This window comes from Microtus pennsylvanicus, chromosome 16 (assembly GCF_037038515.1).
Source record: "Microtus pennsylvanicus isolate mMicPen1 chromosome 16, mMicPen1.hap1, whole genome shotgun sequence".
NCBI classification, from domain to species: Eukaryota; Metazoa; Chordata; class Mammalia; order Rodentia; family Cricetidae; genus Microtus; species Microtus pennsylvanicus.
Genome location: NC_134594.1, coordinates 2,724,632 through 2,748,262, shown reverse-complemented (window position 1 = coordinate 2,748,262; position 23,631 = coordinate 2,724,632). Strand labels below are relative to the sequence as shown.

Below are 23,631 nucleotides of genomic sequence, written 5' to 3'. Positions count from 1 at the left end.
TTTCCAAGGAAGGCATCATAATATCAGATATTATTTGCTACAGGATATGAGAAAATCTAAGTTATTTTATATACTGGGATAATTTGGTGATAGTTATTTTGTAGGTAGAAAGATCAGATCAAATTGGAGCTCTGCTCCTTGGTGGACTTCTATTTCCTAACCTCCTTAACTTGATTCAGAGCCTATTAAATATTGACTATGCATTGCATTTGTTTTTATTTCTGTCATAAGAACTTAAGAAAAACCTTAAGAAATTTATATATTCTCTTACTCTCTATGCCTTGACTAGGTAAAAGTCTGTAAATAGAAGATTCTCTAATAATGGTTGAGAGATATTTTAATATATGATTATTGCCAAAGGTCATTGGGGGTTAGTTTAGTTTATGTACGTTTAGCAAAATAATAGCACTCACTAGGACCCATAACTCTTTTTACCACTGATCTTTCATCAAGTAAAGATACCAGACTTGGGTTTCATTTTTTGTAGCAATACTTAAATTCAATCAGAAAGTGGAAGGATATTCCCACAACATTCATGCTGCTATTGCTCCACAGGATTCACAGTGAGAAAAATCGATAATTATTTTTTTTTCCTCTGGAGTCAGGCATATCTCCTCAGTATGTAAGTTAGGATGAAGCTTCTAGGTTCTATATCAATTTGATTTTTCCATATTTTTTGACTCAAGTAGTTTTAAGGTCTTAATGTCAGGATCCAGATGGTAACAGAAGCATTGGTAATGGTTGACTATAATGTTTGGAGGTCTGTGAGATGTCACTGATCAACAACTTCAAAAGAGTAACTCATTCTTGGCACTGTTCATTTTATTTGTTGTCCTACGGACATTGTCAAGACATACAGCATGACTCCGTTTTAACTGTACATATATGTAAGTTTCTACAGAATAAAATTGCCATTGACTTTTTTTATGATATATCTACTTTTAGTTATTCTTTTCTGAACTTCATCCTCTAGACTGTTCTCCCATCCCCCACTTTAATTTAACACTTCTCATTCAATTAGTTCCCTTTAACCATTTATACTACTGCATTGTATAGACTATACTCTCTTAAAAGCCCCAATGATCCCTTAGTAATTCCTTGATCTCTATGAGTATTCCAAATGAGCACTCATCCCTGAAGATTAAAGCTAATACTCACAAATTAGAGAAAACATGGGATATTTATCTTTCAGGGCATGCATTACCTCATTTTTGAATGATTTTAGATTCATCAATTTCCTTATGATTTTCATAATTTCATTTTTAAAAGCCAAGTAGTATTTAGTTGCATAAATTTACTACATTTTTATTATCCACTTATCAGTAGATGTAAAACTAGGCTGGTCCTATTTCCTGGATAGTGTAAATAGAACAACAATGAGATACAGTCATTTCAGCAAAGCTAGAAGCAGATCAACCACATTGTCTAGCTATATCACTTTTGTGCATATACTCAAGGAACTCTGTACTCCACCAGAGAGATATCTTTTCATCCATGTTATGGGGTATTCCAGAAAGACTATAAAATTTAATTTTTGATTTTAAAAAGATATCTTTGGAGGTGTTATCTACATTGTCGAATGTGGAAGATCAATGTTAATCTTTGAAACATTTTCTTACTCATTTGATTCTTTATACTGTTTGTTCTTATACCTGGGATGTCAGCCACCAGCAATATATTTACAGGAGGCAAAGCAAAAAATTAATCTGTAAAATTTTGGTGGGAGGTACAAGCATAATAATGATTTGCCAGCATCTTATCTCTCAGTCTAATGAGAAAAGTCAATATACATGTTGTATATGTGAGTGTAGAGCTGAAGAATCTGAACCAAAGTGTGTACATGTGTCACAAATTGCTGTGGGATAATGCTCTTGTACACTGTAAAAATTTGTCACTCAGAATGGTTTAATAAAATGCTGATTGGTCAGTACCCAGGCAAGACGTACAGCCAGGCTTACTAGACTAGGAGAATTACGGGAAGAGAAAAGTCAGAGACAAAGTCATCAGCCAGACACAGAGGAAGCAAGAGGAGAATACCTTACTGCTAAAGGGAACCAAAGGTCTTAATTCATGTGTTATGGTAGCTTTAAAATGGTTTCATGGATTTAACTACAATAGGATACAGATTTTAAAACTATGTTCCATATTCAAATCCTTTGTTTTTATTCTGTTGTCTTTCAAGAATTACATTGTAACCCGAATTGTCTTTCATAAAATTAGTTGATTTCTGAACATATTTGAATTCAACTTTACCAATTTCCTTGGTTGGAAATTATATACTATAGGTAACAAACAAGACTTGGCTAATAGTGATACCTACAACAATTTGCCTCCAGTTTGGAAAAATAACGGGGAGAAAATTTTGCTAAGAAGAGGACATTACTAAACCTAATTTTACTGTCTTAAAGGTCAAACTTGATTTGTTTTTCCTGTCTATTAAAAAAATCCTAAAAATATTTTCTTTTCTTTGGAACATTTTTTTCAATCTTTAGGAGCCACTTAATTAAATTATTACCTGCTGGAGCACCATCTGTTTTGTTCTAGAAATAAGAAGCATTGCTTTCTTTTCACATAGCCTTGGTAAATATGTAGAAAGTGCCAAAAAGCAATAAATATCATCAGCAGATGGACTGAGCCACTTTAGTCTCTCACAGGCCGTCTTGATTGTTTTGTGGATTGCTAAATAATTTCTTTTCTGGATATATTCCTTTTAAAGTGTATTATGGGCAGCAAAAGTTGAATTAATTTTATTTTGCTTCAAGATATATGACCTGATTTTATATTATCCTGGATATTGCTCCCTTCACAAACACCAGGCTGAAATGCACATGCACTTCCAACATCACAGTGTTTCAAATGGCATTGAAGGTCCTTAGTTGCAAGGTAGTGGTTCTAATGGCCTTGAAGGTCCTTAGGCCTATGATAGCTTTTCAAGTGGCCTTGAAGGTCCTTACTCCCAGGGTAGTTTTTCTAGATACCATCTCTGTAGTGCATGATTCCATTTTCCTTCTGCTCTCATGTTCCCCAGACCCTGTCAACAGTGTTTATATTAATCACACTGCCAGACAATCTAGTTTTTCTTCTTTATGAAGACTTGCTTATAAACAGAGACTGCAATTCTATTTCCGGGCCACCCAGACTCAGACCTATCATCCACCCCATCTATGATCTGCTTGAGCACATGAAGGGAGGGGACCTGGCCTGCAGATCCAAAGCTTCAGAATTTCTACAACACAAGGAAATGACAGGAATCAGGAGGAGCCCCAGCAAGGACCCAGCATTGATAGGGTAGCAGAAACCAGAGGCCTTGAAACAGACCAATGATTCTTTGCAATGACCGCTTGTAAGGAAAGCTATAGAGACAGAGGGTTCAAGGTGTGACTCATGGTCTCACACTGCAGCCACCATGATGAGATTTTAAAGTGTTTCTATTTTTATTTTATTTTATTTTCTCTTAAATTTTGTTTTATTTGAGGGTGTGCAGGGGTGGAGGGCAGACACGAAGGGATGGGAATGAATGGGATCGAGATACATGATGCAAAAGACACATATAATAAATAAATTAAAGAAAAGAATCGACTAAATTTCTCATTTTTGCAGCATGAAACAATCCAGTGTGTGTGTGTGTGTGTGTGTGTGTGTGTGTGTGTGTGTGTATTCTGTTGATTGGACCAGGAGGCATGTACAAGGTAGACAAGGGTCAGCATTGGAACTGCATAGACAGTTCCTGTGTTATAGGACATTAAACCAAATGATATAGTCAGATTTGTTTTGGCAAAATATGATACGTGGTATTTAGCTAAGAAAATATACCCTTGAAACACATAGCTTTAACCAACAGCCATCTTGTCATACCTCATTCTTCACATGGGAACTTCAGTGAAACTCAGAAGGCTTCTCCTTCCGTACCACATGTCACTCAGGGTAACCAGCAGGTGGCTGGTCTAGTCCAGACAATGTTTCTTACATGTCTAACACTTTGTGTTGAATACTGGGCTTATTGTTCTCCTTTTATGGTCTTTTCTACCTCAAGAAGTAAGGTTGAACTCTTGGTCCCTTGGATAGTTTTAAAAGATAGTTTGAGAAGAAATTTTTGGAGATAAGCTGCAGAGGTATCTTTTAAAGACATAGCTTGTTCCTTTTTGACATAAAACAAAGAAAAACCAGCCTACAAGTCACATTTCTAGAAAACCTAGACAACGAAGAGGACCCTAAGAGAGACATGCATGGATCTAATCTACATGAAAAGAAGAAAAAGACAAGCTCTCCCTAGTAAATTGAGAGCATGGGGGATCATGGGAAATGGTAGAAGGGGAGAGGAGAGGAAGGGAGGGAAGTAGAGAAAAATGTTTAGTTCAATAAAAACGATAAAAATAATTCTTTACCATAGCGTATGCTACTGATTTCAAATTTGCCTTAGAATTTGGTGATATGATATGGTGTGGTTATATACACATTAGTCTTTTTGAGAGAAGTGTAGACAATTCTACTGGATTAAATATTAAATATCTTTGATATGTACACACACCCACACACAGCTTTGATGTAATGATATTGCCTGTTGGTCTTCTAGAGGCCACATCCATGAGGGAGTACTGGGAGTGAGAATCCTAGACCGGTTCCGCTGCAGAAGGGAGTGTGAAGAGGGACATTTGTAGATAGAGCTTTAGTGTCAATAGTGTCAGAAACTGCAACTCCAAGGATCGGTTAAGGATCGGTCAAGTCTAACTGTTACTTTGAAGGCTCAAGCTTTGGTATGTATGAGATATTAGAGAAAATGTCATCTTTCACTCAGTTCTTAAAACTGTTGTTCATTGTTTGAATTGTATAATGTGTATTATGTCTGAGAAAAATGAAATGAGCTTTATGTAGTCAGGCATCTTATTTCCTGATGGGTTCCTGAGAGCAGTGGTAAAGTCAGGAAGAATGAAGGCTGATGGGATGTAAAATGTTTCCATCAAGAGGACTGTGGGAACAAAGAAACGGGGGAAAAAAAGATAAAATTCATGTTGCTTACATAGTAATGCAGGTATTTTAAAATGGAGATGCTAGGTGAATTTTTTTTTTAAGATTTTCATGCTGTAAAATAACAGCACACCTTTCAATGAGGACAATTATACAGAAATTCTGTTAAGTGTTTTGGGTTCAATGTCTTTGTGAATATTGTATTTTTGTGCCTTTTCTCTAACATTTAATTTCATATCACTATTACTAAATGTTTCATTCAAGGCCTTTCATTTTCCCTTCTATAAATAGCATGTAAGCAACACATGGTTGATACACATTTTAATAAACAGTTTGATAACTTTAATTTGTTCTCAACTCATAGTCTTCATATATATAAATTTATGACAAAAATTAATTTCTCATATAAACTGTCAAACAGATGTGACAATGTATGGTTATTGTATTTCTTATTTTTTTTACGTTAAAACAGACATTTTATTGTAAAGTTTAACAGCTGCTACTTTGCCATATTTGAAGGAAGGTCATTTACAGAAAGAACCTAAATTTTATACATTCTAAAATGGTAATTTTTTCAGAATTGCATTTCATATTAATATGAGACCAGAAGAAAATATTTTTTAAAAATCCTTTCTTGACTTTAATGTTTGCAGGTTTCCTTACATGGCAGGATAGAAAGAAATAATTAACAGAGCTCAGCCAGTGTGGTTTTTTCACTTTCATTACATAGATGTTCTTTCCATTGTTTAAGTGTTTGTGTCACATGGCTCTCAAGAGGGTCAGAGGACAGCTTTGTGGAGTTGATTCTGTCTTTCTAAAATCTAAGACCTGCAAATCAGGTCATCAGTTGTGGTAACCAGTACATTTATCCGCTGGAAAAAAGGTGTCCACTCTATCCTATTTAGACAATTATTAAAAAGCAGTTCAACCTGGACCCTGTCATCAATTGTCAAATGAAAACACTTTTGTGTTTCTCCATAGTGACTGAGGGTCACAAGTCTTTCCTCCCTTCCCATTCAAGGAAACACGATAAGCCACTTGGTTGTCCCGGCCTCTGCAGTTGTCATGTGAGACACATGGCAAGCAGTTATTCTACAGCTCATCTCTTCCTTCGCTGTCACTCTTTGGGTTAAATTGCCAGTTTTAATTTCCTTTCCCTTGTGGACCCAGAAGTTGAAAGCCCAATCATAAACTTTATATTTGGACTTCCTTCTTGTGCTTTGAGAGAAAGAATTGCTTTTCTGAATATTCCCAATTTAGATTTGAGATGGTTCGTATGAATCATTTTGCTCTGTGACATAGTTTTGCGAGAAATAAATACCCTGCATAAATGTTTCCCTCTGAGATAGCTTTTCCCAGCAGTTAACCACAGTAAAATTATAGCTAAAACTTTTTTTTAATAAAATCCCAGAGTATGTATGAAAAAGCCATTTTAGTAAGAAAAGCATACAGACTGTGAGATCCAGAGTTGCCAATCTGGGCTTAAAATTGTCCTTCCATATTCTAATTTTGAAAAATCCTACACCAAAAATTTCAGAATAATGCATTTCAAGTTTGCAGAAATATATTGATACATTTTTGAAAAAAATAAGATACTTAAAAAGTAAGCCAACACATGTTTTTAAAAATATAAAAGACAGCGCACTTGGTGGCCTCATGAAGATAAAATCTTTGTCTGTCCTTGGAAATCCAAAGCCTCCATCATAAAGCTACAACTTAAGATCATTCATGCCAGCTAAAAAAAACTATAAAAGATTGCAGAGTATCTATCAAACCAAGGAACTACTTCTGGCAGCACTCAAGGAGCTAAGTGATGATTGTGTGGATGCACTAACTCTTGACATCCTTAAAGCCCTCTCAAGTCTGTGCAAACCACACATAGTAGGGAAAGGCACAAGAAGCAGCAAAGGGGTTTAATAACTGAAAACAGGTCAATAATAGGCTGAGTGTGAGCTGTATCTGCCAAGCTCCCAGCATCATTGTTTTGCTCTGTCTGGGGAGCAGGAGGAAAGAGAAGTTTGAAATTGTCGCTAAGAAGAGGGCATAGAGTAGTGGTGATGGTTGTTTTCTCACAACACTGCTCACAGAGGCAAGGCTCTCTTGCTCACAGTCATGGCTGCAGAAAGCTTGGGTGTAGCTGGGTCACAGTGGAGAGCCTGAACGTCCAAGAGAGAGGTCCCTTAGGTACCAGTCATGGCAGACTCCAGACATCTAAGAACGAAGCAAGGAATACTATGGTTGAGTGGAGTTGGTCTGCATTACAGGGTGATAAGATAATTACTAGAAAAAAGACAGTAGATCTCTGGATTTGTATCCTATTGCTAACTTTCAGAACTCCAAAAAATCCTAAATGTTGTATCGTTGAAAGAAGGCTAGACATCTCTGCTTGAAAAGAGCCCACAGGTGGGTCTCTGCTTGAGAAGACCCATTAGACACCCTCTGCATGAGAAGACTGACTGAATAGACAGCGCTTCACTCTCCTTTGCCTCCACTGAAGATTGCAGCTGCCTAACATCCACTTACAGTGGCTTTCTAGAGCAAAGCATTAGAATTTTCCCCTTCACCCTTCTTGATCTCATATATGTACGTTTCTAGCATACGTCGTGTCAAATACTCTGAAGGAATATAGATTCTTTAGATGTAAATAACTCTAGATATCAGGATGTAAAAGAAAGAATGGCAAGCAAATAAGTAAATAAATATAAAAAAAAGACACTTCAGTGCCTCAAAGCTCATGATGTAGAATCAGCACCTGAGAGATTGGAGAAAATAGTCCATGGCAGAAATAAGAGTCATTTACACAGGCCTAAGTTAATAGTTTATGATCTTACTGAGTTAAACTGACAGAACAGAAACTATAGTTATTACTAATGTTGTAGTTGCTCATTTAAGACCCCATAGAGGGCATTTTCTATTTCTTTGGTTCCTTTTAATGAATTCTACTTTTGTCCATTCCTACATTGACTTACGGCCTTCTGATATGGAAACTTTTTTCTTAGATAAGGGGTAGTGACTTCAATTACACCCTGTTAAATATGTTGTACCAACTGCAGTGGCACTAATGTCCCAAAAGGAGTGCCCCCCTCAGGAAACTGGCAGATTGTCATACATATGTAAGCAGTTTAGTCCAAATTTGCACTTGCCAGCTGGATTACACCAAACAATTTTCTTTCAAATGGTTTTAAATGCATCTTACACTTTATAGCTTGTTCATGTGACATCTTGTAAGCACTCTTTCCCATGCCATTAGCAAGAATCAGGGTAACTCAAAGTTTTAACTGTATTCATCCCATCTTAATAATCTAATCTCTTTAAATTTAGTTTATTTTTACCCATTTTAGAGTGGGTTTTGGCCATTTTTTCTAAAACGTAAAGCAAAAAAAATAATTTCCCTTTACTTTGTACACAATTTATACATTTAGTAAAGCATTTATTTTATATAGTTGACATACAGGAGAGCAATAAAATAAGGGCTCAATACATTTACAGAGATGGTGGCTGTAGTTAAAGCCATTTGACAAAGCCTCAAATGAAAATTAATCTCATTGTAGTGAATTAAACCAGGGAAACATCTTTTGAATTATTGTTCTTACAATTTTGTCTTCCCTGCTTTCAAGTTGAAATCTTTAAGGATTTTAATACCAAAAATTCATTCCATAAACATGGGCATTATTTTTGAAAAGTAGGTTAATGCTAATAAATTTGTGTCTGATGATTTTAGCTTGAGGGAAACTCTTCAGGTAAGAGAGGGCAGCATACAGATGGCATGAAAGAATAAAAGAGAAGTTGTTATTTAGGATTAAAGAGCAGGAGCTGGAATGAAGGAGCAAGAAGATTGGGAAGGGTTAGTGGGGGGGAGAAGCTGAAAAATGTGTGTAGACATATGTGTTTGAGATTGTTATAAGAGAACTCATTACTTTGAATGCTAACTTTAAAAATGAAAGAGAAAATAAGCTACTTCAAAGAGAGATGCTACCTTTAAAACAAATGAACTAGTAGAAAATATTCTTTTAAGTTTAATTTTCTTGTTTCTTGAGAATGCCACACATGTATACATTGAAATATGATCATATTTACCTCCTATTTCCCTGTTCCAACACTAACCGAATCTCCATCAAAGCCCTTTCAAACTTAATGTCCTTTAAAAACATTATAATCCATTTAGACCAATTAGTGAGTGTTGTGGGTTTGGCGCCTGACAGGTCTGCCTGTCACTGGGGTGGAGGGAGCTTCTCTGTTTACATCTTTACCAGCTAGGTGCCCTTAAGTATTTAAGTTGTATAGTTACATGTGCCCCTTAAAGGCCTGATCCACCCTTGATCATATTTCTCTCTCTCTCTCTCTCTCTCTCTCTCTCTCTCTCTCTCTCTCTCTCTCTCTCTCTCTCTCTTTCACTCTGTCTCTCTCCCTCCCTCTCTCTCTCTCATTGCTTCCCTCTGTCCCCTGGTGTCTGTCCATTTCTATCTCTCTCATGCCCTCACTCCCATGGTGTTTTCTTCAAACCCAGGGGCTATGTTAAGGTTAGACAACCTCTTCCACTCTGACCGCCTAGGGTTCACCCTGGCAGGGCACACCAACGGTACTTTATCACTTCAGTTAGACCCATAGAACACTATCAGTATTTTCTCATTGTACTTAAATATTCTATTACAGAACTGTCATAGGAAATTTAGAGACTGCATCATGCTTTAAAATCAATCTACTAGAGTCCTGTATTTACTCTTCTTGTAAAATGCGTTTACAACAAAGAAAGCTTTGGAATGTCTTTCTAATTCCAATAAGACTCATAGCATCTCTTCTACTGAATTAAAATACTGTTAGGAGCATCTAAGTCAGTGAATCATATCCAAATAATCATAAATTTGTGATAATGAACACACTGCATATATAGATAAATACATGTAGTGTGTTTATGATTATATATTGCTAACTTCTGAGACTATTAAAGGGAAATATTTATCATTATAGGAAATCCTTTCCTTTATATAATTGTTCTTTCCATAAACAGACTAAAGATAAACTCATCACTGTAATAAGATTTAGAACTGGTTGTTGAAAACCAGACATGGCAATTTTTATAAAACATTAACCAAAATGTCTCTTACCTATCTGCACTGTGTTATTTATTAACAAGGCGTTCCCCACTCTGGGGGTATTGGAGAACAGGGCTCCATTCCTCATTATATCTGGTCCTTCTTAATAAGACTTGACACATCTAGTTATGTTTCCTTTTAATTAGAGCTGAATTTTAATGTTGTGTGTAAACAAATTTTTCTTTGGGCACCCAGCTCACCAAAACAAAACAAAACAAAACAAAAAAAAAACTCTTAAGACTTATTATTAATTACTAATTGGAAAGCTCGACCTTAGCTTAGACTTGTTCCTATCTACTTCTTATAACTTTAATTAACTATATCTTTTAATCTACGTTTTTTATGTGGCTTATTACCTTTACTCTGTGTTCCTCACTTTTTCTCTTCATTTGGCTCATGACTGACTTTCTTTTTCCCATAGTTCCCTGTGTCTAGAAGTTCTAACAATACCTCCTGCCAAGCTATTGACCATTTAACTTATTAAACCAAACCTAGTGACACATCTTCACATAGTGTAAAGGAATATTCTACAACAGGTGAGAGGTCCAGATACTTCTCTTTTCTTGGATTTTATGAAATTTTTATATTTAATTTTGTTAATAAATCATTTGCAAAAAGGTTAGAGTGTTTTCAGTGATGTGAACACATGCATCTCATTTACTTTTTTACTGCAAATTTAATGTATGGCTACTTATGCTTTAAATACATGCCGCGTAGGCATACAGATATTAAAGAGTTAGCCTAAGTTACACAGTGCGCCTAGAATATGATTGAAATAGTCTTAGAATATACACTGTTACTCTGAAATGTATAAAGGTTGAACACTGACATAGTAAAGTTCTCCTTGTAGTAGTAGAAGGGTAGAACAATAGTTAAGATCACTTCTTTCAGAAAATGGGAGTTTTGAGTTCCATTCCTAGCACAACTACTGGTAACCCAGCTCCAGGAAGGCCAATCATTCTTTCCTATTCCACGTTTACATGCACGTACCCCACAGAAACATGCAGAGCATAGTCAAAAATAAATCTTTAAAATCTTAATTTTCTCCTTGTGATTATTCAACGAGAGCGAATGCTCTGATCATATCCCTAAATAGAATAACTAATGCAGATTTTATTGTCTAATGTTTTAAAACATTTATCTACTTTCTCAATGTTTTGATAGCCACCATGTCATGATAGACCTGAAACTTTCACAGAATGTATTCTACACTTAAAAAATTCCAACTTATTACTATACTTCCTTTTATATCTATGTAATTTATTTTTGTTTCAGTAAGTATGAAGTTGATGAAATAATATTTAGAAAATTAGGCTTATATTAAGCATGTTATAACACTATATGAAACTTCCTTATGTTTATATGTTTATGTGATATATGGTCATGTTCACTCAGTTGTTATGTACATATATGTGCACATACACATATGTACAATTGAGGAAGCCAGAAGTAGATGCCTGATATCTCTCTACATTGTCTTCCCCATTATTTTGTCATGTTCTATCTGTTTCACAACCTGGATTTCATTGATAGGCTAAGGATGACTGGTTACTGAGCTCTAGAAATTCTGTGTCTCAGCATTCCCAGGTCTGGGGATTACAGGGACCCACGCCATGTCTGTATATCAGGATTCCCAGGTTTGGTGTTACGGGGACCCCGTGCAATATCTCCCTTTGATTTGGGAGCAAGGTATCTGAAATCAGATTATCACACTTCATACTTACATGAAAAGCATTTTGCCAACTAAATCATCTCCCCAGTTCTGTAAATTTATTATATTGATCTAAGCTTATTTTAGACTGAAAAAATATTTTTAATTCAACTCAGAGCTCCTTTAACTTTTCTTATAGAAGAATAAGTGTATGTGAATGAAAAGTGCTTCAGCATTTGAATTTAAAAATGTTAATATAGGAAGATCTTTTCTAAGTAAAGATCTGTTGAAATCAAAAGAATGTATTAGACTATGCATTAAACACATTTTTAAAAAAGGATCAAATATCAGACTATAGCGAGTATGCATATTGTTCAAGTTTCTACTAAAAGAAACATGACAAATTCTATGGCTTTATCTATACAACACTGCATTTTTTTCCAGGGAGATTTATGGAGTGTGCTGGATATTTACTTTTGTTTTTTTTTTTCAATTTGATATAATCCTGAAACATCTGGGAAAGGGAAACCCTCAACTGAGAAAATACCTACACAATATTGGCCTGTAGAGGTATTTGTGGTGTTTTTCTGATTATTGATCTATGTGGGAGTCTCTCCCAGCCCACTGCCTGTTGGCCCAGCACCTATTACTGAGCTGGTGGTTCTTGGTTCTGTGAGAAAGCAGGCTAAGCAAGCCAGGGAAAGCAATAATCCTCCATAGCCTCTCTATCATCTCCCACCTCCAGGTTCCTGCTTGGTTGGATCTCTTGCCTCAGCTTTCCACAGTGATGGAAAGTGAGCACTAAGTTATATGTAAACAAATAAAACTTTTTTCCTCCCAAGCTGCTATTGGTCATAACATTTACCATAGCAATAAGATTAAACTAGGACATAAGATTAGCATAGTTTAAATTCTTTGTGTTTGTACTACTTTTAAGCCACTTGAAGTGACATAACACCTTAAGTTTAATGGACTAAACATAAGAGGTTTAAGTCACAATTATATTATCATAACGTATATCTACAGTTTGTCTTTCCCATTTCACTCTAGTACTCAAAAATTTACTTAAAGGAAGTATGCTATGTCACTTACTTGCCTTTTAAAGTACAGCTATTTTATTTTATAGGGAAGTGCATTCTTTGGAGGAAAGGAATCATTTACTTTTTCTCAAGATATCTTAATAATTTTAGTCATTTGGAGTTTATTTTTCCATTTTGTTTTTGTTTGGTTCATTGAGTATGGTACATAAAAATAAACTGCTAGAGAAAATACTAGATGCCATATTTTATAATAAATATAATGTTTTCTATAAGAAAAGAAAAATGTTAAATGAAATAGTAAATTTAATGTATGTTTTTTTTGCTTTTAAATTTACAGATGCCTGTATAAAATGAATTTAATATGTACATAAACTTAATATACATAAATTGAATTGCTTTTCCAGGTAAAGGATTAAAATTTTCCATTTTATATGCTATTACAAACTCATTTTCTTGACCATTTTTCAAAAATTCTTCTGATGTTTATTATATCAAGTGACTCCACCACTCTTTGATGCAGGTAGTGCTCCACCAGATGGAAGATTTTGTTGAAAAATTATTAGTGTGTAATGAGTCTGAAAGTGGATTTCAGGCAGGCGTCCATCCCGGTGAGGACCTCCTATCTGTATCTGCATTACACCCTAATTGATGGCTCTGCCTGATGCTTGAGAGGCGTTAAATTGCTGATGCACGTGTGATGGAATGCCCATTGTCAGGCTGGAGAGGAAACTTGCTCTCACCCTTGCTGTTCACTTTAAAATGATTTGTAGGGAGATGACTTTGAATGCTTATGTTAGAGGTCAGAATTATAATTATCACAATTCTTTCATAGATCTCATATGCCAAGACTTCATTGCAACAAGCTGAGTTTGCCTATAATATTAAAAAATAAGAGAAGTGAAGGGGAAGCAAAGAAAGAGATTCTTATTCAGTTATACGTGAGGAAAGTCTAGATAACTCCATTGAGATAATGGCTGAGCAAACCCATCAATTGTATATAACCAAAAATGTAAAGACAATGTGTGTAAAAGGGAAAGGGATGAGAAAGGGAAGGACATGGTATATAAACTTATCAAAGTACATGATGTATTTCAAAGAAATTGTCCTTATGAAACATAAACTATTTACAGAGAAAATGCACAAATAGGCTTTGAAGGAGAGCAGAGTGGGTATAGAATACAAATGAGATGAAACTGGAAAGGAAAATTGGGGGCTGGAAGTGAGAAAGTGAGAACGGGAGACGTTAGAAGACAGAAGAAAGGAGTATCAACAAGACTGCGTATAAAAATCCTGTAAGGAAATAACAGTGGACCTGTGTCATGCCAGCGTGTTTCCACTAAAGAAAGAATTACTTCCTTTGTGATAAGAAATTTCAGTTTATAAAAGATATCAAAATAAATTGACTTGTGAGTTTTTATTTGTTAGATTATCACTTAATTTGTAGACATAGTTTTACAAAATCTCAGGTCTTTTTAGGGGTTTTGTTTCCAAACGCCAGCTTATACTTTCTGATTGAAGAATTCAGATTTGAACTCTGGTTTGTTCTGTGTATGGCAGAGTAAATCTTTCATTCCTTCAGCTATATTTGGGATTTTCAGACTACACAGTATATTTTGTTAAATGCATCATATATACAGAGTGTTATTGTGAGTCCACCTCTATTTCTTATCAGTCGTCACTTAAGCTGTCTGAAATTGTCACCACCCTGAGATGTCATTCATTTTATCTGCGTATTTTGTAGTGATAAAAAACAGAAAGCAAGCACAGAGTCATAAAAGAACCAAATAAAACCAACGATTTTAAGCAAATGCTGGGTTTTCTTAAATTGTCTGGGCAAAATTATTTTAGAAAAGAGTCAAAACTGAAGGAGTGAGAGAAAGAAAAATATAATACAAGAAGCCATCCCCGATGTTCTAATACCTACCAAGTAACAACTGCATGATTATGGCTAATATGTCACATTTAGTTTGGATATACAGACGTTATTAGTTTCTTCTGTCATTACTATGATCAAATGCCTTGCAAGAAACAACTTAAAGGGCAAATGATTTATTTAGTTCATTGTTCAAGGATATACAATCCATCAAAATGGGGAAGTCTATGCAGCTAGGGTCTCTGTGGAAGTAGGAGATTTGCTGCGCGGCTTTTTACGTCCCCGTGGATCTAGAGGGAAAACTGAGAGCAGCAGTAAGGCAGGACTATAATCTTCAAATACCAGGTTCATATCTCTTTGACTGTTCTCTTGGCCATATATCCAGAAGCCTCCATGACGTTGCAACCGCAAGCTGTCTATGGGGCACATTTTCCATTCATACCATGGTATGGACTAAATTTAAATTAAAAATACAAAAACAAACCATAGTATGTATATATGGCTATTTTATGTTTTTTCTCACCATTCACAATGTCTGACAGAATTACATATTTATGTTACATTATATAATTCATTTTATTTCTTTGTTCTTTTGTATTTATTATTTTTTGCCCCTAAATCTTGAAACATTGCTCCAGATTCTTTTAATAAAAACTGCAAGTAGTAGATAAGCTTCGGTACATGTTGCCATGTTTAGAGAGGTAACATCTTTCCAAGGTAACAGAGAATCCCTTCCTTTTTCTAAGTTCTTTTTCTTAGCATTGAGACAGCATCCCAGCATGTGAAGCATCCCTGGATAGCAGCCATTCTAAGATCTGCAAATGAACTGTGCTCATGCTTTCTGATTTGTAATATTTTCCTTGCCTGATTTTGTGGTTCACATTCCTCCCCTTTGGGTAAAACTACCAAAAGAACTATGTTTTCAAGATTTCTTTGTTTTTCTTTTTCTTTCTTGCTTTTCTTTTTTTTAAAATATTTATTTATTTATTTATTATGTATACAATATTCTGTCTGTGTGTATGCCTGCAGGCCAGAAGAGGGCACCAGACCTCATTACAGATGGTTGTGAGCCACCATGTGGTTGCTGGGAATTGAACTCAGGACCTTTGGAAGAGCAGGCAATGCTCTTAACCTCTGAGCCATCTCTCCAGCCCTTGCTTTTCTTTCCTTCCTTTCTTCTTTCCTGCCTTTCTTTTCTTTCTTCCTCCCTTCCTTCTTCCCTCCCTCCTTCTCCCCCTCTCTCTTCTTTCTTTCTTTCTTTCTTTCTTTCTTTCTTTCTTTCTTTCTTTCTTTTTTTTCTTTCCTTCCTTCCTCCCTTCCTTTCTTCTTTTCTTCCTTTCTTTGTATATTTTTGTGTAGGAGTGCTTGTCTGAATGTTTGTTCATGTTTCATGTATGTCTAGTGCCTGTGGATGCCAGAAGAGGTCAAATCCACACAGTAGTTTTGTATTCTAGGAGCTGAATCCATCTCCTCTTTAAGGACAGCGAGTATTCCATTTCTGAGCGCTTCTCTCCAACTCTAAGAATAGATATTTTTAATGATTTCCATTGTTCTGTGACCCACATATGTGGTATCTTCGTCAATATGTTGTAACTGTCCAGTTGTAGTGGTTAACCAGGAGTAATATCAATAACCTGTACTGTCTGGGGTTCTGTGGGAAATCATTTCTCAAAGAGAAATAATCCTGGTACTAGGTTTGTATTTGCTAGACTGTGATGGCTACTAGAGGAGCTGTTCCTTTGTTACAGGGTAATTTGTTTTAAATTCTCTCTCTCTCTCTCTCTCTCTCTCTCTCTCTCTCTCTCTCTCTCTCTGTGTGTGTGTGTGTGTGTGTGTGTGTTTTGAAGCTTCTACAGTAGTAAATTTCCATATGACATTTTCAAAAGGTCTCTAGTGTTCATTACCACATCCTTTACCCTTTCCTCCCACCCCAACTCACAGAACCCTTTTAGTTCCATTACTTCTTTCCCCCCATTTTACCAACACATTGTATCTCCTCTCCTCCAAAAGCCCTTCCCTTGTGGTCACTCACAAATTTCCTGACCTCTATGGATATTCTAAAAGGAACACACATATCTACATATTCAACACAAACATACACATACAAGAACAATGCAAATAAAGTTAGTCTTTAAGGGTCTGAATTTCTTCAGTGGAATCTAGAACTAGCAACATGATTGGAGATAAGAGCCTGGGACTATATGCCACATGCTTGAAGAGCGGGGCTACTGCTGTCATTCAAATCATTTAACATTGTATTAAAATGAGCTTAGTCACTTACCATTATCCACATACAGTAGTGCATCTCTCAACTTTCCTCAAAGCAGCTTCTTGTTGTAGTAGATGGTGATCAGCAGAAACCCACACACAACTTGTCAAAATACAGAGAATAAAAGACTGTGAGTGTTTAGCACTAATTGGGACTTTGTAGCATATGCTATTCCCCCAAGGCATAGGGATGATGGAGGAAGAGGGAGCATAAAGACAGTAGGAGTCATAGGCTGTGTATGAATGTAATAAAGCAGTGTTCTGGACAGAAGACAGTTGTATTTATGAACTCACAGCAGTTGGGGCACCATGCAGAATACTTATACAAGTTCAAGGCAGGCAAAATCTCAGTGTGGAGTCTTAGAAGATGGGTGCCCCTTTCTGAGGACCTATTTGCAGTTGAAACTGCTTGGAAAGAGTATGTTGGTTTTCTTTAAGGTTCTATGATCCCACTCTTGGTAGGACCATGCTCCAGGGTTGACCCTTCACCTGAGTGTAATTGCAATCACTGTGTTTAAATAACCAAATGAAGGGCATGAAATTGGATGAATAGAGATGTGGGTGTGGATTTAGAAGGATTGGGGTAGGCAGGTAAATATGATGAAAATACATTATATGAAATTCTTGAGGAATTAAGAAATGGTATTAAAAATAATAAGAAAGCTTAAATTCATTCTTTCCATATATTCTATTAGAACAACTCTGCAGATTTTGTCTGTTCTTTTGTGTTTTGTTTGTATTTGTCTCTGAAGATTGATTGTCTTGTTTCCCTTGTAGGTAGAAGGACCCATCCATCTTTACCTTTGTTCCTTCTCCTACTGACTGATATAAATGACATACTCTGTTTGGGCTTAATTCTGGATAAGAACGAATCCTAGTTGACAGAGTAGTATATGAGAATTTTAGAATTATATTTTTGTTGTACATGATTGAATATTAAGTTACATGTAATATTCCTAAAAATTGAGAATTTTTCTGTTATTTGGGTCTCTGTTAGCCAACCTGTGAGACGTCAGAATTCAGTGGCTGATGCTACCTTCTCTCATGAGGTCCTAGTTTTTAATCTTCTTTGTTAATGTTAATGTTGATTTGTCAATGACTATCATTAAAAATTAACTTCCAAATACCACTTGAGCTTTGTGCTTTGCTATTTCTACTGGGAGATACAGAAATATCACCTCAGCATCCAGCTAAGATGACAAATCCAGTACATATAAAAAATAAGTGGAAACACTGTAGACACTGTCATTTGCAGTGATAATGTTCCAGTGGCTTTCAGAACTGTGACTTCCTACAGTTAATTAGCTGACTTATCCTAAAACCACTCTGCAGGACACAGCGGACAGTCATCCAAAACTGTAGGAGAGAACAACTTCCATGTGCCACTTGCAAGGTTCTGAAGCTAAGACCCCCCATGCTGCCAAAGGGTTTGGTCTTTGGACCTATTCCATGCTGTACTTTTACTTAAACTTCACTGATCTAGGCTAGTTCACGTCATAGTTCCTGGGAGTACTTTACTCCTTGATGACTGCTGAAAAATTTCCAGCCCCTTTCTTCAGCCACGGCTGTATGAATGCGCCATGTTTTCCTTCATGCAGTTCTACAGATCAGACCCTTGTTGACGGCTTTACCGCTTCCAACCTTGGTTTGCAAAAACCACTCTAGTACACATAATCATCCAAAAAATGTTTATCCTTTTTTTCTCATAAGAGATGAAATCATTACTTCATTGTATTTGTCCTTACATCGTTTAACGTTGTTTCTAAAGTGGTTAACATTGACTTCACGTTATACATTTTGGATATTTGTGTGCTCCGGTCACTCTCTACAGCTACAGAGATTGGTTGTGTATGTGTAGATTTTAATGCTTTTTAAATAGGATTTCTGCCAAATACTTTCAACTTTTATTGCTTAGATCTTATCTATTATATTTAACAGAGAAATAGGATTAAATTGCTTATCACGAAAGGTTGCTTTCCATGGGGAAATGATTACCCTTACTAAATGTAGGGGGCATGTGTGCACATGGTTTGAAAGCAGAAGTCAAGGGCAGATGTTCTCACTTTTCTTATACAGATGGGTCTTGAACATGCACATATATCTAAGATACCTGTCCAGCAAGCCTCAGGGATTCCATGTTTCTGCCTCCCGGGTCCTAGGGTTGTAGTAGTCTGTACCATTACAGTCAGCTCTCTTGCCTGAGTATTGGAGTCTGACCATAAACCCTCATGTTTGAGCTACACATGCCTAAGCCATCTGCCCAGACATGAATCATTGAAGTTTTATGCTCCCACATAGACATCCTTGTTAAATATTTTGTTTTTACTTTTAATTTTAAAAATAAAAAGCTTATTTTAATTTAGTATAATTTTCATTTTCTCTTATTTCCATAGGTAAAAAGATGGCTTATCAGAAGGTCAATGCAGATTTAAGAACCTCAGGAAACTCACCTTACTTAGACAATGATGACATCCAAGCCACTGCCCTAGACTTAGAGTGGGATATGGAGAAAGAACTGGAAGAACCTGGCTTTGACCAGTTCCAGCAAGATAATGCTGAGACTCAGAATTTGGGGCACTCAGAAACTTTAGACCTCCATCTTGATTCCATTCAACCAGCTGCTTCACCCAAAGGAAGGTTCCAGAGACTGGAAGAAGAGTCTGACTATGTTACCCACTACCCAAGAGCGGCACCAAAGAGCAAACACTGCAACTTTTGCTACCTTTTAAAAATAGTTTGCACAGCCACAACTATATTTATTTCTGGAATTCTAATAGGTTATTATGCACATATGAATTGCCCTTCTGATGACACGCCATCAGGAACAAAGGACCTTCAGTTATACCAGGATATTCTCAAGACAATCAAAGCAGAAGATATTAAGAAGTCTTTCAGGTAGGTGCAGAGGAATGGATGTTGGGAGGCATTTTCTGGAAAATAAATCTCTAAAGAGAGATTGCACTGGAGATACAAGCAAGTTTGTCAAGTGGGTGGATACAACTTACGCCAGGAATAGAAACTTATGGAAGGATAGGCATGTTCAGGTTTATGCCTCTGCAATATAAATTTATGATGTAGTTCTATGAATTGATAATAGTAAGCATGACTACAATGGCAACTAAAAGACTCTAGCCTATGCATTTTCTCCCTTTGAGAAAGCCTGGTAGGCCACGTTGAGATGCAAAGATGGTTTGAAACAAAGGTAATAAAAACTAGGATATTTTTCCTATGGTTACAAACTTGATTGGCTCTAATAACGTGCTTTATAGGATGAGGTAACTGCCATTAGTTACTCAGGACTGTTGACACCCTGCATTCTTCCCCCTTCAAGTAAGCACTCTCTGTTTTAAATATGCCAGATTCCAACCATCAGACAGTCCAAAATGCTACGTTCTCAACTGCGCATGACTTAGTAGATAGCTATGGGACCAGAATGCATTGATTACTCAATCAAATTATAATAAACAAGTCTTATTGAGAACTTAATCTGAGTTGTTAGGAAGAGCACCAATGTCACACATGTGACAATTTGACAATTGTGTTTGTTATTGGCTGGCAGTTTACATGCATAATAAAATGGATGGAGAAGAAATATTGGCAAATGTCTTCCAAGAACTTAGGAGAAACAAGCATCCCTTTAATCATTTATACGTAGCTGGAGTCCAGCATTGCTGCCTCCCCAGGATGTTTGTTGTGGGTGACAATGATTTACAGCTGCAGAGTTGCTGGCAAGTGAGCATGTCTAGTGATCTTCCTGGGAAAACTTACACGGAAGATGTACGATGTGTAGCAACGCTGATGAATTCTAATACTCTCCCTGAACACATGTCTAAGTGACAGATGGGAATACTGTTCTTCTGCACAGCTTGTCTGCTTTACACTGCTGCCTAAGCATCCATGGAAGTGTAATTGGCAGGTGATAATGCTTTCTATGATATGTCCCAATGTAAACCTTCTGTACTGAATTGAGTTAAAAGTTGAGTTTTATAAAGATCTACTGTGTCAGTTATGGGTTGACCTATACATCAGGAAATTCTTTAAATATTTCAAGCAATGAGTATTCAATTATTTTACTTTATGTCATGTCTTGTACACATGTATCTGAAGAGATCAGTATCAGCGGTTTTCCTTATTTGTTCTCCATCTTCTTTTTGAGATAGTGTCTGTCTCTCTTTGAAGCTGCTGTTATATATTCACCCAGTTGACCAACATGCCATGGTGTCTCTCTGTTTTCTTCTTCCCAATACTGAGACTACAGCTGTTACTCGTAGCCATGCCTGGTTATTGCTTGGGCGATATGGAAAGAAATCACATATGCTTGCAAGACATGTACTTTATTGACCAAGCTACCTCTCTAGTCAGCCCCTGAACAGTAGATATTCAATATCGGTCTGTTATTTCATCACTGGTGAAGAATGTGAAACTTTTCAGAAGATAGGGAGGCAGTCCAGAATGAAGCCACCATTGAACTTAGAAAAATAAACTGGTGGAAACTGGACTTTCCTGCTTACACAAGTGCAGGCAGGATGCAGCCTCAACTGGGGACAATAGCAGGTCTGTAGAGGGTGAGAAGCATAGCATCCCAGTTTGCTCCTGCCCCTCAGGGTCCTCCTAGAAGATCCTCCAATGACTGAATCCAGAAGGATGCTCACTGGGAAACTGCTTCTAAACGTGTCAGAGGCTGAAACAGGGAAGGGAAGAAGGTCTTCATAAGTGATGCCTCTGGCAGAGGGGTGCAGTCTCTTAAACGGAACCAGTAAAGTAGAACCATGTAACCAGTAAAGTAGAACCATGTAACCAGTGAAGTAGAACCATGTAAAGCTGGGTTTACTTCACCAAGGCATTCAGGCTCAGTTTACTTTACCAAGGCAACCAGGCTTCAGCTAGGGACTGTAGATTAATTTGCTCTTTAACATTAAGGGAATTGCTTTCTCCCCAAGCTACATGTCAGTTTTCAGTTTATCAGCAAAATGTAGTTCATGGACTCAAACCTAATTTTTTTTCTTTACTTTGACTTAGAGTTAAGTCTGTATGAGGTCATGGGGAATTTCCTGTTTGATTTTATTTACTAACTAGGCTATATATATGTTTTCCTTCTTTGCACCTTATTAATTTTGTTTATTTTTCAGCACTTTGAAAAGCTTGCTAATATCCTTATTTCAAATAAACAACAAATGATAAAAATTTAAATATATAACTAAGTAAAAGTACTATTTTCCCAACAATGGAACTTGAAGGTGTGTGGATTTTATTTTCTAATTAAATGAAATAAAATCAACTAAATGTTATATATCTAAACTTAGCCCCAAAATACACTTTACAAGGGATTAGTCTATAGGAATATCCCATGGTAAGACACATACTCAATTGTGCTCTATAAAATTTTCTTATTCATATGGTTTTCTTAGATAATAGTGATTTTGCCCAAATATGTTTATACTAGCTCTCTGAATAATATCCTCTCAGTCAATGTCAGTTTTTCCTCAGAAATATTGTTATTCCATTGACAAGTCTGGTCCTCGGCCAGCACCATACTGTTTTAATTACTATAGCTCTATAGTACAATTTAAGATCAGGGATGTTGATACACACTAGTTATTTCGAATCTTGCTTGCTATCCTGGGTTTTTGTGTTAATATAAGAAGCTGAAAATTATCTTTTCTATCCCTGTGAATAATTGTCTTGTAATATTGATTAAGATTGCATAGAACCTACAGATTGCTTTTGGTAGGATGGTCATTTTACTCTATTAATCCTGAGTGTATATTTTAATTCAATAATTTTCTTGGGTTTTGACAATCCAGATACCATAAAATATAGAATGGAAGAGAAGTATGTACTCTAGATATGTCTCCTACTATTTCACTTTACATAAATATTAGGACAACATATGCAAATGCTATAAATTATCAACCAAAAATCACCCATTCTAGTACCTTTTTAAAAAATAACTCATATTTACCTATCAATCAAAAAATTGGATTGTGCCACAAATATTTTCTTAATAACTACTTTAGATATATCTTCAATTAAATATACTTAGAACAATGTTTGCAGTTAATGAATGTAAGTATATATAACCACACTAACATACTGCTTGGTGGTAAGTGCTAAAGGTGTTAGGAACTTTCCTCAGCCATTCCTCATAAAAGAACATTTAAGTTCTTCCAAACATTCTTAGAGATAAATGTTTGTATTTTTATTTAATTATTCTTTTTCTCCATAAATGCCTGGAAGCAAATAACCACTTCAGAGAGTTTAACTTAGTTGTTTACTTTGTAATATAAAATTGCTTTGCAAAACCACCAGCCTTCTAGGTCCTCATTACTGTTTGTTTTTGATAGACCAAAAATAAAGTTATATCATTTTTCATTTGTTTATTGACTTCATTTGTATTTCTATTTGCTTATATCAACTACTTTTTAAAGAATCCACCTGACCTAGATTTTACAGGTTCAGAAACAAAATATTATAATAGAAAAATAGAATGTGATATATATATATAGCAATTGTTGAGTTTATTTTGTAGTTACATTTTTAAATTTTAGTTTTTGTTTTTAATTTCATGCACAGATATTGTATTTAAATAATTTCCACCCCTTTCTAGCTCTCCTCCACATCCCCCTATCAAAGTCATGACCACTTTAATTATTATCATTTTACACACGCACACACACACACACCACCTATTAATTTCATTTCATGTAGCTCATACGTTCATGTGTTTTGAGGTGACAACCT

General features: G+C 36.0%; 1 protein-coding gene across 2 annotated transcripts in view; it reads left to right on the top strand.

The window, feature by feature from the left end:
- Naaladl2 (N-acetylated alpha-linked acidic dipeptidase like 2) overlaps positions 1 to 23,631 on the top strand; it is a 1,054,557-nt gene that overhangs the window by 499,846 nt on the left and 531,080 nt on the right. For both annotated transcript variants that reach the window (XM_075950779.1, XM_075950778.1), the window contains one exon: positions 19,284 to 19,785. In XM_075950779.1, the coding sequence (XP_075806894.1) occupies positions 19,292 to 19,785 (494 nt within the window). In that variant the 5' untranslated portion in view covers positions 19,284 to 19,291. The remainder of the gene's footprint in view (positions 1 to 19,283; positions 19,786 to 23,631) is intronic.